The sequence below is a fragment of the Panthera pardus genome, unplaced genomic scaffold (assembly GCF_024362965.1).
Source record: "Panthera pardus isolate Hobbes unplaced genomic scaffold, ASM2436296v1 HiC_scaffold_15, whole genome shotgun sequence".
Lineage (NCBI taxonomy): Eukaryota > Metazoa > Chordata > Mammalia > Carnivora > Felidae > Panthera > Panthera pardus.
Window position 1 is genome coordinate 22,266,279 of NW_026526710.1, and position 13,152 is coordinate 22,279,430.

The 13,152-nt window shown below is 53.1% G+C and overlaps 1 protein-coding gene across 4 annotated transcripts in view; it reads left to right on the forward strand.

The window, feature by feature from the left end:
• Window positions 1-9,084, forward strand: part of GNB1L (G protein subunit beta 1 like) — a 67,270-nt gene extending 58,186 nt beyond the window's left edge. For 2 of the 4 annotated variants that reach the window (XM_019435597.2, XM_019435596.2), the window contains exon 7: window positions 553-1,344. In XM_019435597.2, the coding sequence (XP_019291142.1) occupies window positions 553-870 (318 nt within the window). In that variant the 3' untranslated portion in view covers window positions 871-1,344. Of the gene's footprint in view, window positions 1-552; window positions 1,345-1,514; window positions 1,627-2,620 lie in introns of those variants that run through there. The other 2 variants (XR_008422186.1, XR_008422188.1) reach the window with 2 other exon arrangements.
• The last annotated feature ends 4,068 nt before the right edge of the window (window positions 9,085-13,152 follow it).

Genomic DNA, 13,152 nt, shown 5'->3' on the forward strand with positions numbered 1-13,152 from the left:
TCCCCCACTCCTCCTACCTGCACCCACTGGCTCCCCTTCTTGGGGCTCTTCAACCCCTCTTGCTGAAGATGGAGTTTGTTTCTTGTACTCCTCTTGCTTTGGGGTCGGTGTGAGGTTTCCCTAGAAGGGAGAAATGCAGACCTTATTCTTCTATCAAGCAGGAAATGCCTCTTGCATTTCATTAGAGTGCAGTGTATTTCTGTGATGAAGGACTCCAGCACCCAGCCCACTGAGGTCTTTCCTGAGGGCCTGATAGAAAGGGAAGCAGAGTAGCTCTGTGGGGCCTCAAGGGCTCTCTGAGGGAAGGGGCTGAAGTCTCCTTTCATAACCCAAGGGTTCAGCCAAGGGCAGTGGTCAGGCTGCTCCCCTCAGCAGGTCTGTGGCTAGCTCCTGGGAGGTAAGGGGGTAAGTTTATAGGAACATGCAATCATCTTGGCAGCCTGCATTTCCCTCCTTGTTCCAGCTGCCAGACCGGGGATGTCCACAGGTGGGAGCCCCTGTGACAAGTCTAAAGCCACTTCATGGTTCTCTCTGCTGCTCTTGATCTTGTAGGTATGCAAAACTCATGAACTCACCAATCCCGGGATTGCTGATGTCAAGATCCGGCCAGACCGCAAGATCCTGGCCACTGCAGGCTGGGACCATCGTGTCCGTGTGTTTCACTGGCGGACAATGAAGCCACTGGCTGTACTGTCCTTCCACAGTGCTACTGTCCACTGTGTGGCCTTCGCTGCCAATGGCTTGCTTGCTGCAGGGTCCGGGGATCAGCGCATCAGCATCTGGTCACTCTACCCAATTAGCAGTGACTCATCCACTCCCTTGTCAGGACATGTGGAGGACACGGAGGTGGGAGCCCATGCCTTGGCCTGACCCAGGCATGTAGAAACCGTGCATCAGGACCCTTGAGGACAACCAGTCACAGTTATCTTCCTCCAGTTACGAGAGGTGTCCATTCCTTGGAGTTCTCATTTTCTTCACAAGGCTTGGGTTTCCTTTTTTTTTTTTTTTAATTTTTTTAAAATGTCTTTATTTTTGAGAGAGAGAGAGAGAGGGAGACACAGAATCCGAAGCAGGCTCCAGGCTCTGAGCTGCCAGCACAGAACCAGACACAGGGCTTGAACCCACGAACCATGAGATCATAACTTGAGCCTAAGTCAGACGCTCAACCAACTGAGCCACCCAGACGCCCCGGCTTATGTTTCCTTTTGTGAAATACAGCCTCTGTCTGACAGTGACTGCAGTTTACAAAGAGTAACTGGGCCAGACACCTGGGCATCTGTGGTCCAGGTGAGAGGCCAACCTGGGGATACTATTTTATAATAAACTTCCAGTTGCAAACCTGCAGGTTCAAAGTACAAATTCTCCAAGGTGACACCCTGCTTCCCCCTTAGAGTTAGCTCTGAGAGCCATCCTTAGACTTTCCAATGGGCAGGACAGTTGACCCCTGCCCAAATGGGGGGTACCGAATGTGGTCCCCAGGTCCTGCTGACTCCATGTGGCTCCTTATACCCAAGGATGGCCAGGAGCTTCTGATGCACAGGGCTGAAGCCAGAACCAGTAGAAAGAAGTGACCAGACCCTTCAAGAGAACACGGCAGAAGCAGGGTGGCCACGGCTGATGGCAAAGGTAACTCTGGGCAGAGAGAGCTCATGGTTCAGGGCCAGGCCAAACGCAGGACCCATGGGAGGATGTGCCACCCCAAAGAGGGGAAGACCAAGGATGGCAAGGGCAGCTTCAGGGTGAAAAGCATAGCAGAATTAAGTATGGCTGACACAGCCATCAATGACACAGTCCCAGCCAGCGCCATGCACTCAGGGCAACTGGGAATTAGCAGCCAAAGCAGGCAGTGCAGCCAGTCTCCTTCCATGCATGGCTGGGCCCAGCCGTCAAAGCTGGGCTATTGATTGGGAAGGAAGTTGGCCCTGGAAATTGGGATGGAGGTTGTGGGCAGGTAGGAAAGCTGGGGGCCTCAAACCCCTTTGTTGCACTGGCTGTTTTGCCAGAAAAGCCCCCTTTGGTCCCTGCCTGAAGAGGTCAGTCCTTCTTTACCTAAAGGACCTGGAAGGGCTTCCCCTGGGTCAGGGTCCATGTGGGATACTCAGGACCAGCTCCCCCACCTCACAGCTTGCCTTATAACTAAACTCCGGCCCCAGGAGGCCCCAAAGGGTGAGGTACAAAGTGTGGCCCGTGATGAAGTGGCAGTGCTCCAGAAGACCCTCATGCAGACAGAAATCTGGAGAACACGTGTGGGATCCAGGTGGCAGGAATATGAGACGCATGAGGCCAAATCCATTGAAACAGGGCTACTAACAGAGGGTCTGGACTCACTGCAGCCTGAGGAGTTAGAAAGGCCCCCAGGGTTTGGTTGCTTGGTTGAAACGTGGACCACAAGGCAGGTTTGCTAAGTGCAGTTGAAATGCCAGAACCACCTCCGTGTACTGCAGAGGGAATGACCTGAGGGCTCAGGGGGATTGGGGTGCTCTAGGGCACTTATCACTGAGACCTGCTCACCCTCCACAAGAGGGGCTGGAGCATGTGCCTTTCCCCATGTCTTGGAGGCATACATCCACAAGGGGAGCCCAGCGTCCTTGAAGAGCTCTGTGGTCTCTCTTCTCTGCAGGTCAGTTGGAGCCACTGCCACAGAGCAAGGATCTCTAAATGCAGTGGAGTCCGTGGATCTCAGAGTGGCAAGGCCTAGTGGTGGCACTTCATGACCCAAGACATGGTAGGTGTGGTTGTGTGGTGGGCAGCGGGACCACTGCAGCCACCAGCAGCCAGACTCGCAGAGGTGCAGGTGTGGGCTGGTGGCCTTGGGGCCCTGGAAGTGGAGCTGATGGGAAGCCTACTCAAATCTGGCTTGGTCTGCTTGAGCAGAAGCGTTCTGGATCTAGCAGACAGATGTCTGACCCAGGCCACCAAAACAGAGGCACAGCCCCTCCATCACAGACCCAGGCCTTGTGAGGAAAGATCGCACTGTACTGCTGACCACGTATACTTCGGATCTTCTGCCCAGCCTCCCCAGTGACCTACGGCTACTCCCGAGGGGACAGCACACTGTTGGAGCTCACTGACAGCCCTGTCTGGGGACTGGCTTACCCACATGGGCCCTGTTGGACAGAGGTGCTGGAGAGTGTCCTCCGGCACCTTTGGGAGGGACCACGCTGGCCCCGGAGTGTCCTGTAGCCAGGTTACCAGATGTTGGGGGACCCATCTAGAGGGATTTCCACATCATGAATGTCCGAAGGAGAGACTGTTTAGGCTGCAGGCACTTGAACCTCACCAGACATGAGGGGAACTGCCGAGTGAGCCACATTCGGGGTGCTCCTCACAGGGAGGCTGTCAGGTCAGAGACCGTGGAGGGTGGCTGAGCCACAGCCCTGCCATGACTCCCACATACTAAGGACGTTCTAGAACAGCAGCCGTGGGCTGCTCAGTGCTGCTGCTCACCTCCCTTCTCTTTCTCTCTGCAAGAGGCACCCATCTGCTGACATGACCACAGGCAGTGGGACACTGGGTTGTGGGTGGTCATTCTGAAAAATGAACCTTTGCTAATCCTGCCCACGGCCAGGCAGCCACAGGCTGATGCTAAACAGCAAAGGATTGTTGGATGAGTCTCGGAACGCACCTAGCCTCCTTGCTAAAGCAAAGCTGTGAACGCACAGAGTGGTGTCAACATCCCACCCTCACCAGCACTTTTGGGAATGGGCTGCGCTGCAGGCAGTTGCCGGGAGGGAGGGGCATGCCTGTACAGCAGGGGAAGGGAGAGGCGAGCCCCTTCAGTTACTCTGCATGCCCTTCAGGCAGCCCTGCCAGAACCCACTGCCATGGCTGGGAAGCCCGTGTGGGGGTGCCGTCCACCCTGCCTCAGCTCTGGCCCTGAGGCATTGGGCCTGGAACTGGTACAACCTCAAGAGTCTGTGAACCCAATGGCCAAGGAAATGGTGTCCCCACCCCTTGTATATGCCTGTGTCATCAGCTCATCAGGAATCTTGGGGACTCTTGTCTCTTAGCAGAATCGCCATATTTACAAAAACAGCCATGGAGGTGTGTGTTCCAGACAAAGGGACAGGGTAGTGCAAGTCAGCATGAGGTTTATTAAAGCCAGAGATACTTCCAGAATGTCTGAGGTGCGCTGTGTGTGTTGACTGCCTGTGTCTTGCCCCTGGAGATGGTAGAGAGGAGGTGTTGGCAGACGCAGACCCGGCGTCCATACCTGGCCCTCACCTTCCTGTTAAAGGCACCAGCAGAGGTGCATAGAGGATCACAGGCAACTGACCGTGCACTGGGCTCTGGGCTGTCCCACCAGGGTCACATGCTGGTGAGCAGTGTCTGGGGACGTCTTGTGGCCAAATCTCTACTTATGGGGGCCAAATTGGGCTGTGACAGCCCTGCAGGCCCTGTGTGTCTCATGGGGTCTCGTGGATAGGCAAGCATGTTCTGAGGCCGGCCAGGCTTTATGGATATTATAGGGAAAGACTGGTGGCCAGGACTTTTGTCCATTCAGCTGAGCCACCAGGAACCGCAGTGGCACCAACTGTATTAGAAACGCTGGTGTCTGAACCAGCGTGGCTCTCCTCTCGGCCCACCATGGGGCCCAAAGCTTTGTACAACAGGATCTGAGGACGTTAGCAAATCACCACAGACCTGACCAGTCTCAGACTCCCCGCAGCATCATCAGAAACAGGGGCCCCACTCTGACGCCCAGCCTGGAGAAGATGCTTCATGTTTGCAAAGTCCCAGATAGTCCTTGTCATGTCCCTCCTCAGACCTGACCTGGTGTCGGTGGCTGGCTGCGCCACGGGACCCAGGTGTGCAGGAGAACTGCTGTCTTCCAACAGCTGTGCAGCCCCCTTTCTGGAAGCACTTAAGCTGATCTCCCTGACCATCCCAGGGTGGGCTGCAGAGTGGGCACAGCGGCGTCCCTGCGGCTCTCCCACAATGACAGGCAGGTGCTCGATGAGGAGGAGCCTCTGTGTAGATCCACGGTTGTGCTTTACCAGAAGGATGTGTGCATTCTCATGGCCAGTCCCTTTGCTGTTAACTTAGGGACCTTAATGTTCTGGGAGTGGTTTCTTTTCCTTTGCATGGATGATCATAGCAGCTTTATTCATAATAGCCCCAAACTAGAAATACCCCAAATGTATTGACAGATGAAGGGACAGAGAAGCAGACTGTGGTGCATCACTACGTGCAGTCCTGCCAGCCATGAAGAGGAGCCTGGATGGACCCTGAGGAACTGGGCTTGGGTGGAAACTACAGTCTGCCAAGGTCCAGCCCATCCCCAGATCTCCCTCAGGCTGTGCAGGATGTCTGCATGAGGCACCCTGGGGTGACACCTCAAAAGGGCTGATCTGGGCATGGCCTCGGGCAGAGGCCCATAGGAGGTCTCTCACACCCCGTGACAGAGTTTTCTCCACTTTGCATTTTACCACAGTACAAAAGGCCTGCTTTTCCTTAAAGATGTTTCCACATGCCTCGTGTTGGCCAATAAAACCTGTCCTGGAAGTCCAGTTACCAATGGTGTTCCTCAACCTATTAAACAGACAAAAGAAAGAGCAGGGCTTGGGCTGGGCCTCCTGGCCTTCACCTCAGGCCATGTGGGAAGCCCTACTCCCTTCTGGTCACCTGCCTGCAGGCCAGTAGCAACCACATTTGCTGACAGGCCATGTCTGCGTGTCCACATGGTACCTTGGGGGCCAGGCCATGCCTGTGTTCCTTCATGTAAGTTGCTTTCATCAAGACCCTTCCCAGCCCACCAGCACCTCCGCACACCCAGCCACGTCTGTCCGTGGCATCTGGGTGGCTCTTCGAAATCATCCCTGTGATTTTCTCCCCATTTCCAAAGTGCCTTTCCTAGCCGAGCAACATTTTTCAGGACTTCCACTTAAGCACTGTTTCATTCAGAGGTCACTTTGATTTAGCACAGTCCACAGTGGCCCAACTGGTGATTCTGCATCACTGACATCGATGTTATCATCCAGAAAGATGAGGAAGGCCATGGCGCGGGTGCCCAGTGGACAGGAAATGCAGCCAGGCAGAGACCTGTGGTTCCCCAAGGGAATGTCACTAGACAAGCATCACTCATCATGTGTCCTCAGTCACCCTCACCCTCAGGAAGACCTTTTCCAGCCCAACCCAGCCACTGAGAGGGGCTCACTAGTGTCTCAAAGAAGTTTTCGTTAATACTCTCTTAGTGGAGAAGCTGCACACAATCAGAGAAAACTCATTTGGGAGAAGCTATAGACGTTTCTTGTGTGCAGCTCTGGTCAGTGTGTTTTGTTTTTTTTTTTTAAGTTTTATTTATTTATTTTGAGAGAGACAGAGACGGCACAAGTGGGAGAGAGGGAGAGAGAGAAAATCCCAAGCAGGCTCCGCAGCACTATCTGCACAGAGCCCAGCGCGGGGCTCAAGCTCATGAAACCGTGAGATCATGACCTGAGCCAAAACCAAGAGTCGGACGCTTAACCAGGCATCCCTCTGCTCAGTGTGTTCTGCTGTCCTGTCCTTCTTGGCACAGCTTCCATGGGTCAGGAGTGCGGGCACAGGATAGCCGGGGCCTCTGGTGGGAACCTCACAGACTGTAGTTAGGTATCAGTGGGACCGGGTCCTCTTCCAGCCCTCCTGGTTATTAGCAAAATCCACAGCTTTGTGCTAGATGACTGATGCCCAAGGCCTGAGGCTCCTTCACGGCCAGCAGGCGTGGCCTTGGGATATTCTGTGCTGTGACTTTCATGACCCAGGGTGTGATCTGAATGTTCTTTTGGGGAGTCCAAGCATCCCCTTGCCACCACCTCCAGGGCAGAGGGCGCCTCTGGAAGGCTGGGACTGCAGCAGGTCCCACCTCAAGGCCACCTGCCCTGAAAGGCAAGCAGCTGTGCCATTCTGGCCAGCCAGCTCAGGCAAGTGGGTGGCCCGGTATGTGCATCTGAACCCGCCTCAGGAACCTTCTGCAGATCCCCCTCCAGACCTCTGGTAACCCTGTAAGAGGGGTTCACAGCCATTCCCACCCAGCAGGTGGGCAGCGCTTACCCAGCATCCACCACAGGCCAACTCCCTCTCGGACAAGCAGGAAGCTCACGGCAGACCTGGCAAGGACCACGGTCAGTCGTTGAGAATTCATCATCTTTTCCTGCGCTCCCTGAGTTTCATAGATGGGGTAACGTCAGACAGCCATGTGCTTTGGAAGTAGGCAAACCAGCCTCCACGCCTGGTCGGAGGCGGTGAACCCCAGAGAGCTGGACAAGGCACTCAGACACAGGATTACCCGAGGAAGGGCTTGCTGTGGCGCAGTGTCCAGGGAGACCTTGCTGCACTCGCTCGGCAGTCTGGCTTTGTGCTGACGTGCAGTGCGTGTCTTTACACTCCCGAGTGAGTGATTGATGTTCAATCAGGTGTTACCCACCTGTGTCTGTGCCAAGAAGCCACAGAACACCCTCTGCACAAAAGGACTATTTGCACAAAGGAAAAAACATTCCTTCAGGGGGTTCTTTAGAAACGCTTGATACTCAACTAGCTATAACTTCATGGGAAAGCCTGGTGTCAAAGACGAGCTGGCACAGACGAACACCTTAAAGCTGAGTGTGCCGTGCACCTGTGCTCCAGCGCAGGCGAACCGCTGCTCCCCACCATGCCCCACAGCTCCAGCCGCGCAGCCGCCCCGTGTCCAGCCCACTCCCCTCTCCTACGGCATCACTGCCCCCCGGTTTCACACGCGCCCTGCCTAGACTCAGCTTCCCCAGGCCAAGCTCACCAGCTTGTCTGGCACCTCCCTTAGGAGCCAGGCAGGAAGGAAGCACCTGGGCTGGACAGAGCTGAGCAAGATCCCGGGAGCCAGGAGACTGCTATTGAGTGGGGCAGACATACACCCAGCCCACCCGGAAACATGCCCACCACGTATAGGATTGTCAGTTCTACAAAGGAAGTTCTGAAACTGCGCTGAGGAAATCCATGCAGGAAAACATCTGAGTGGGAGACAGAGCCACAAACCATAGGAAGTAGGGTGTACCTGTATTGTGTGCTAAACTGAAACAGGTGCTCATGGCCTTTAAATGAAATGTTTTAAATGAAATATCCCTGCCAAGGGGGGAGTGCCTAGAGCCATTCCATGTGCACACCTGACACCCGACTTGGGCTCTCGGATCTTGGAGCAGGGTCAGGAAAGTACACCTTGTGTGTCATTGACAGACACCCTTGGGCAACAGCGTCTGGGACCTTGGCCCCACAAAGCCAAAAGTATTCATGTTTGCTGGCCCCCAAACATTCTTTAAAGAATAGCTGCTTCTGTGGCACAGGGCAGACGTGGGGAATCCTGCTACGGCCACAAGGCCCGGATGTGGTCAGAGGTGCCAAGAGCAGCACGAGAGGCCAAGGGGGGCTCCCACACAGGTCTGGGATGCATCAGGCATCAAGCAGACAGTCAACAGTCATCTGTTCAAACTGGTGAGATTGTGATAGGCCAAGAATTCTCACTGACACGAAAACAAGAAAAGTTAACGTGAAGTAGACCAGAAGAATATTGTAACAGTGAAGTAGGCCAAGTGTGTCTGAACACTGCTATGGTCTGAATGTCTGTGTCCCCCTCCAAGTTCCTAGGCTGAAACCAACCCTCCGGGTGATGGCAGCAGGAGGTGCTTAGGTCATAGGTGGAGCCTTTGTGAATGGGATTAGTGCCCAGAGAGCTCCCTCTGCCCTTCTGCCACTCAAGGACACAGGAAGTGGTCTCTCGCCACACTCTGGATCTGCCTTGATTGTGGACTTCTGGCCTCCAGAACTGTGAGAAATGAATTTCTGTTGTTTATAAGCCATAGCAGCCTGAACGGACTGAGACAAAATGTTATATTTTTATTGTTTTTTTAAGATGTGGAATGTTAAGGGGTGCCTGGGTGACTCAGTCAGTTGAGTGTCCAACTTTGGCTCAGGTCATTATCTCACAGTTCGTGGGTTTGAGCCCCCATCGGGCTATGTGCTAACAGCGCAGGGCCCGGAGCCTGCTTCGGATTCTGTGTCTCCCTCTGTCTCTGCCCCTCCCCAACTTGTGCGTGTGCACCCTCTCTCAAAAATAAATAAACATTAAAAAAAAAAAAAGATGTGGCATTAATAAACCAGCCGAAACTCAGCAGTGTCCAGCAGTCATCTGTACTCATGGAATCCAGGAGCCAGGAATTTGGGAAGGGCTCGGCAGGGCAGTAGAGACCAGAGAGGACTGGGCACAGAGGACACTGTCGATGTGAACGCTTCTGCATGGCCTCTCAGCCTGGCAGTCTCAGGGGAGCCAGGCTTCTTACATGGGGCCTCCAAGAGCTCATCCAGCAGACCAAGGAGCCTTCTTTGCCCAGCCCTGGTATCAGAAAAGGGACACAAGACCCCACCTCATGAGGGAAGAAAGCCAAAATGTCTTCATCCTTTACAAAATGAGGCTTGTCCTTGTTTCTCTTTGGGTAGCAAGAAAGAGTGAGCACAGACAACTGAGACCCGAGGACTAGGGGGAAGGAGCCCAGGACAGGACCTGGGCCCCCTACCATCACCAGGTGGGAGCACCGAGCCATGCATAGGGAGCACCCCTCACTCCACCCTGCAGGGTGTGATGAACTGCTCATGAAGAAGGTTACCCATCCCAAAACACCAGGCTAGATCTCCAAATAAATGGACAGCAGATCTGGACCTCCCGTCCACATGAAACCAAAGAATCCTTCATCTCAGGGAGAGAAGCTAAGGGTCAGAAGCTGAAAATAAATATGAAGGGCGGGGCTGTCATTAAGAGTTCCTCAACCTGCGGAGAGGTTTTGTTACAGGGTAGGCCAGACTCACTCAGTGACAGCACTGGGCCTTCCTGTGGCACCCAGCCTGGAGCCAAACAGCCGGCTGACCCAGTTGGTAGTCTGAGCCCTGGGGTTGCTGAGAACACACCTAAGGAAGAATAATAAGCAATCCAAAGAGAAACTAGGGGCGCTTGGGTGGCTCAGTCGGTTAAGCGGCCGACTTCGGCTCAGGTCATGATCTCACAGTCCGTGAGTTCGAGCCCCGCGTCGGGCTCTGTGCTGACAGCTCAGAGACTGGAGCCTGCTTCAGATTCTGTGTCTCCCTCTCTCTCTGACCCTCCCTCATTCATGCTCTTTCTCTCTCTGTCTCAAAAATAAATAAACATTAAAAAAAAAATTTTTAGAAAAAACACAAAGAGAAACTAAACATAGTTCAGTGCTTTTAGCACAAGCTTTTGTGAATCTCATATGGTGTGTGTATCTTTCGTAAGATGTTAAGACATTTTCAGATCTGTATGTTAGGCTTGTCACTTTTGTTAAATATTTACAAGTGTTTTTGATGCATTTGCAACCAATGTATAAATGTCGGGGAAATTTTATTCTGTTATATCTGTATACCTGACATGTTTTAATATATCACCCAAGTTAGGGTGTACTATAGTGAGAATTCTTTATTACACAACATACAGTTTATAAATCTTGAGAATTTATCGAACCATTGATATTTTTTTCTATTTTGGAAATCTCAAACAAAGGCCACGATGAAGGAAACACAGCAAACCCCAGGAAGCCAGCACCTGGCTTCAACGTTAAACTGAGACCTTCTGGTGGCCACTGGGCCTGTAGTGTCGAAGCAGGCACTTGGCACCTCCTAATCTCCTGATCCCATCAGATGGGAGTGGACAAAGTTCTGCATGAAACACATGACCTTCTCCTTGTAGACGAGACAGACATCGGGTATCTGATGTGCAGACGGGTGGGGGGATTCTTGGGATTCTGCCCAAGTCCGCAGCCATGGGGGTGAAGCCCACAGCAGCACACGCATTTCCTACCCATAACATGCGAACTCAACGTCCCCCTTCCCTCATTGGAGAAGTAAAAGAACGAGATTAGATTTGTTAATCAGGAAGAACAAATCCTACAGCCATTCCCCACACACCGCTCAGCTCAGTTATAGGGGGAAAGAGGGAGGAGACTGGAGAGGGGGTGAGAGGGGAAAGAACAAACCCCAGAATGGGCTCAAAATGGAAGAAAGGGGCAAGGAAGGGACAGCAGGTTCTCATGTCAGAGGAGAACTTACATTCAGTAACATTCACTCTCTGTTGAAGATGGTTGTGTTGAACTGTAACAAAAGTTCCACTCCCTCCCCGCCTCAGTAATACCCTCCTGCCCCTTTGCTGGCCCCCACCACAGCCCTCGCACCCATGGGTCTGCTCTCTCACCCTGTAGCCTCGCCTCTTTCAGAATGAGTATAGACGGAATCCTACAGTGTGGTGCCTCCCTTCTGGTCACCCACAATTCTGTGTTTGGGGTCTAATGGCTGTCCCCCCAAGAAACGGTTCCTTTCTCCCAGAGTGACCCTCACGCCTGGGGGACCGGGCTCCTGAGCACGGCAGGCAACTGGACTTACCCCTGAGGTGGTCTGTCTTTGTGGAGCCTGTCCTGAGCCCCTCAGCCCTGCCCCATAGAGTCGACTGGCCACCCCCATCCCCCCCAGAGGACCTGGCCAGCATGGTGGCCTCCATCTGTCCCTCCCTGTGGGAACATGGGAGCTCTTAGAGCAGAAACTGCATCTCAACATATGCTGTGTGGCACCCACTTTGACATGTGAAAGTGTGAACATGTGACTCCGCTCCCCACCTCACACCACACCGTTGCCTCCCCTGAAAGAGAGAGGGCTGGTGGGGCTGGGCTCTCCCAGAGCTAAATGGCCTTGCCCGCCCTCCTGAAGACTTGGGATCCCTAACTGAAGCTATGGACCCCCACAAACAAAATGAGACAATGTCCCTGTGAGAGAGACACAAGAGCTAGCTGGACTGGCCAGGGCACAGGCACTTGGGAGAGGCATCTCCCAGGGGTCCAAACCCCACACCCGGGGCTGTCACCAGCTCCCCCAGGGTGTAGGACCCACCACTCAGGCTGGGGGATGAACTGCCTGCCTCATGGGTGAGTCTGGGTCCCTGGGCACCAGTGAGGCTTATGGAGAGAGCCTGGGGTGGACTCGGCCTGGGGAGGTAGCACCAAGAGAGTGGCTCCCAGTAGGAGGGGTGCTCACTCGTCTGACTGCCGTCCAGCTAATTGCCAGGCAGGATGCGGGGCTCAAACTACTTGCGGCTGTGGCTGTTAGCTGGTCCAGACTCTGTGACATCTGGGCCCAATCATTCTGTGTTGGGGCCTTCCTGTGCACCACAGGGTGCTGAACAGCATGCCTGGCATCCACCCACCCAGTATGGCCATCAAAAGTGTCTCCAGACATTGCCGAATGCCCCTACAGGATGAAATTTCCACATTAAAAACCACTTTAGAGACAGGTTAGGACTTGGTCAATCCAAGGTGAACAGAGTGGCTTTTGTAGATTATGGATAATCCAGGGTTTCTTTAATTGTTAAACACATGTAAATATACATTAAAAAATATAAATTTGGGACACCTGTCAGTTAAGTGTCCGACTTCAGCTCAGGTCATGATCTCATGGTTCATGGGTTCAAGCCCCTCGTGGGGCTCTGTGCTGACAGCTCGGAACCTGGAGCCTGCTTCAGATCCTGTGTCTCCCTCTCTCTGCCCATCCCCTTCTCATGCTCTTTCTCTCTGTCTCTCAAAAATAAACAGTAAAAAAAAATTTTTTTAAATATAAATATGCCATTTTAACCATTTCATGTGTACAGTTCAGTGGCATTAAGTATATTCATGTTGTGCAGCCACCCCACCATCCACCTCCAGAAGTTTGTCATCTGCCCAAACTGCAGCTCTCTCCCCATCAGACACTAACTCCTCATTCTCTCCTCCCCCAGCCCCTTGCACCCCCCCCCCTCACACACACACCAATACTTTCTGTTTCCATAGATCTGACTCAGGGACCTCATTTATGTGGGTTCATACAGTATTTGTCCTTTTGTGTCTGGTTTATTTCACTGAGCATAATGTCCTCAAGGTTCATTCACTTTGTAGTACAGGTCACTATTTCCTTTTTATGACCCAATAATGTCCCACTGTATGGCCATCCCACATGTTTATCCATTTATCGGTCCATCGTTTATCCATTGATTAGTTGATGATACTATGTTTGCTTCTACCTCTTGGCTACTGTGACTGATACTGCTGTGGACATGGGTGTACAAGTACCTGCGTAAGCCCCTGCTTCACTTCCTTGGGACACAGACCCAGAGTGGGAATG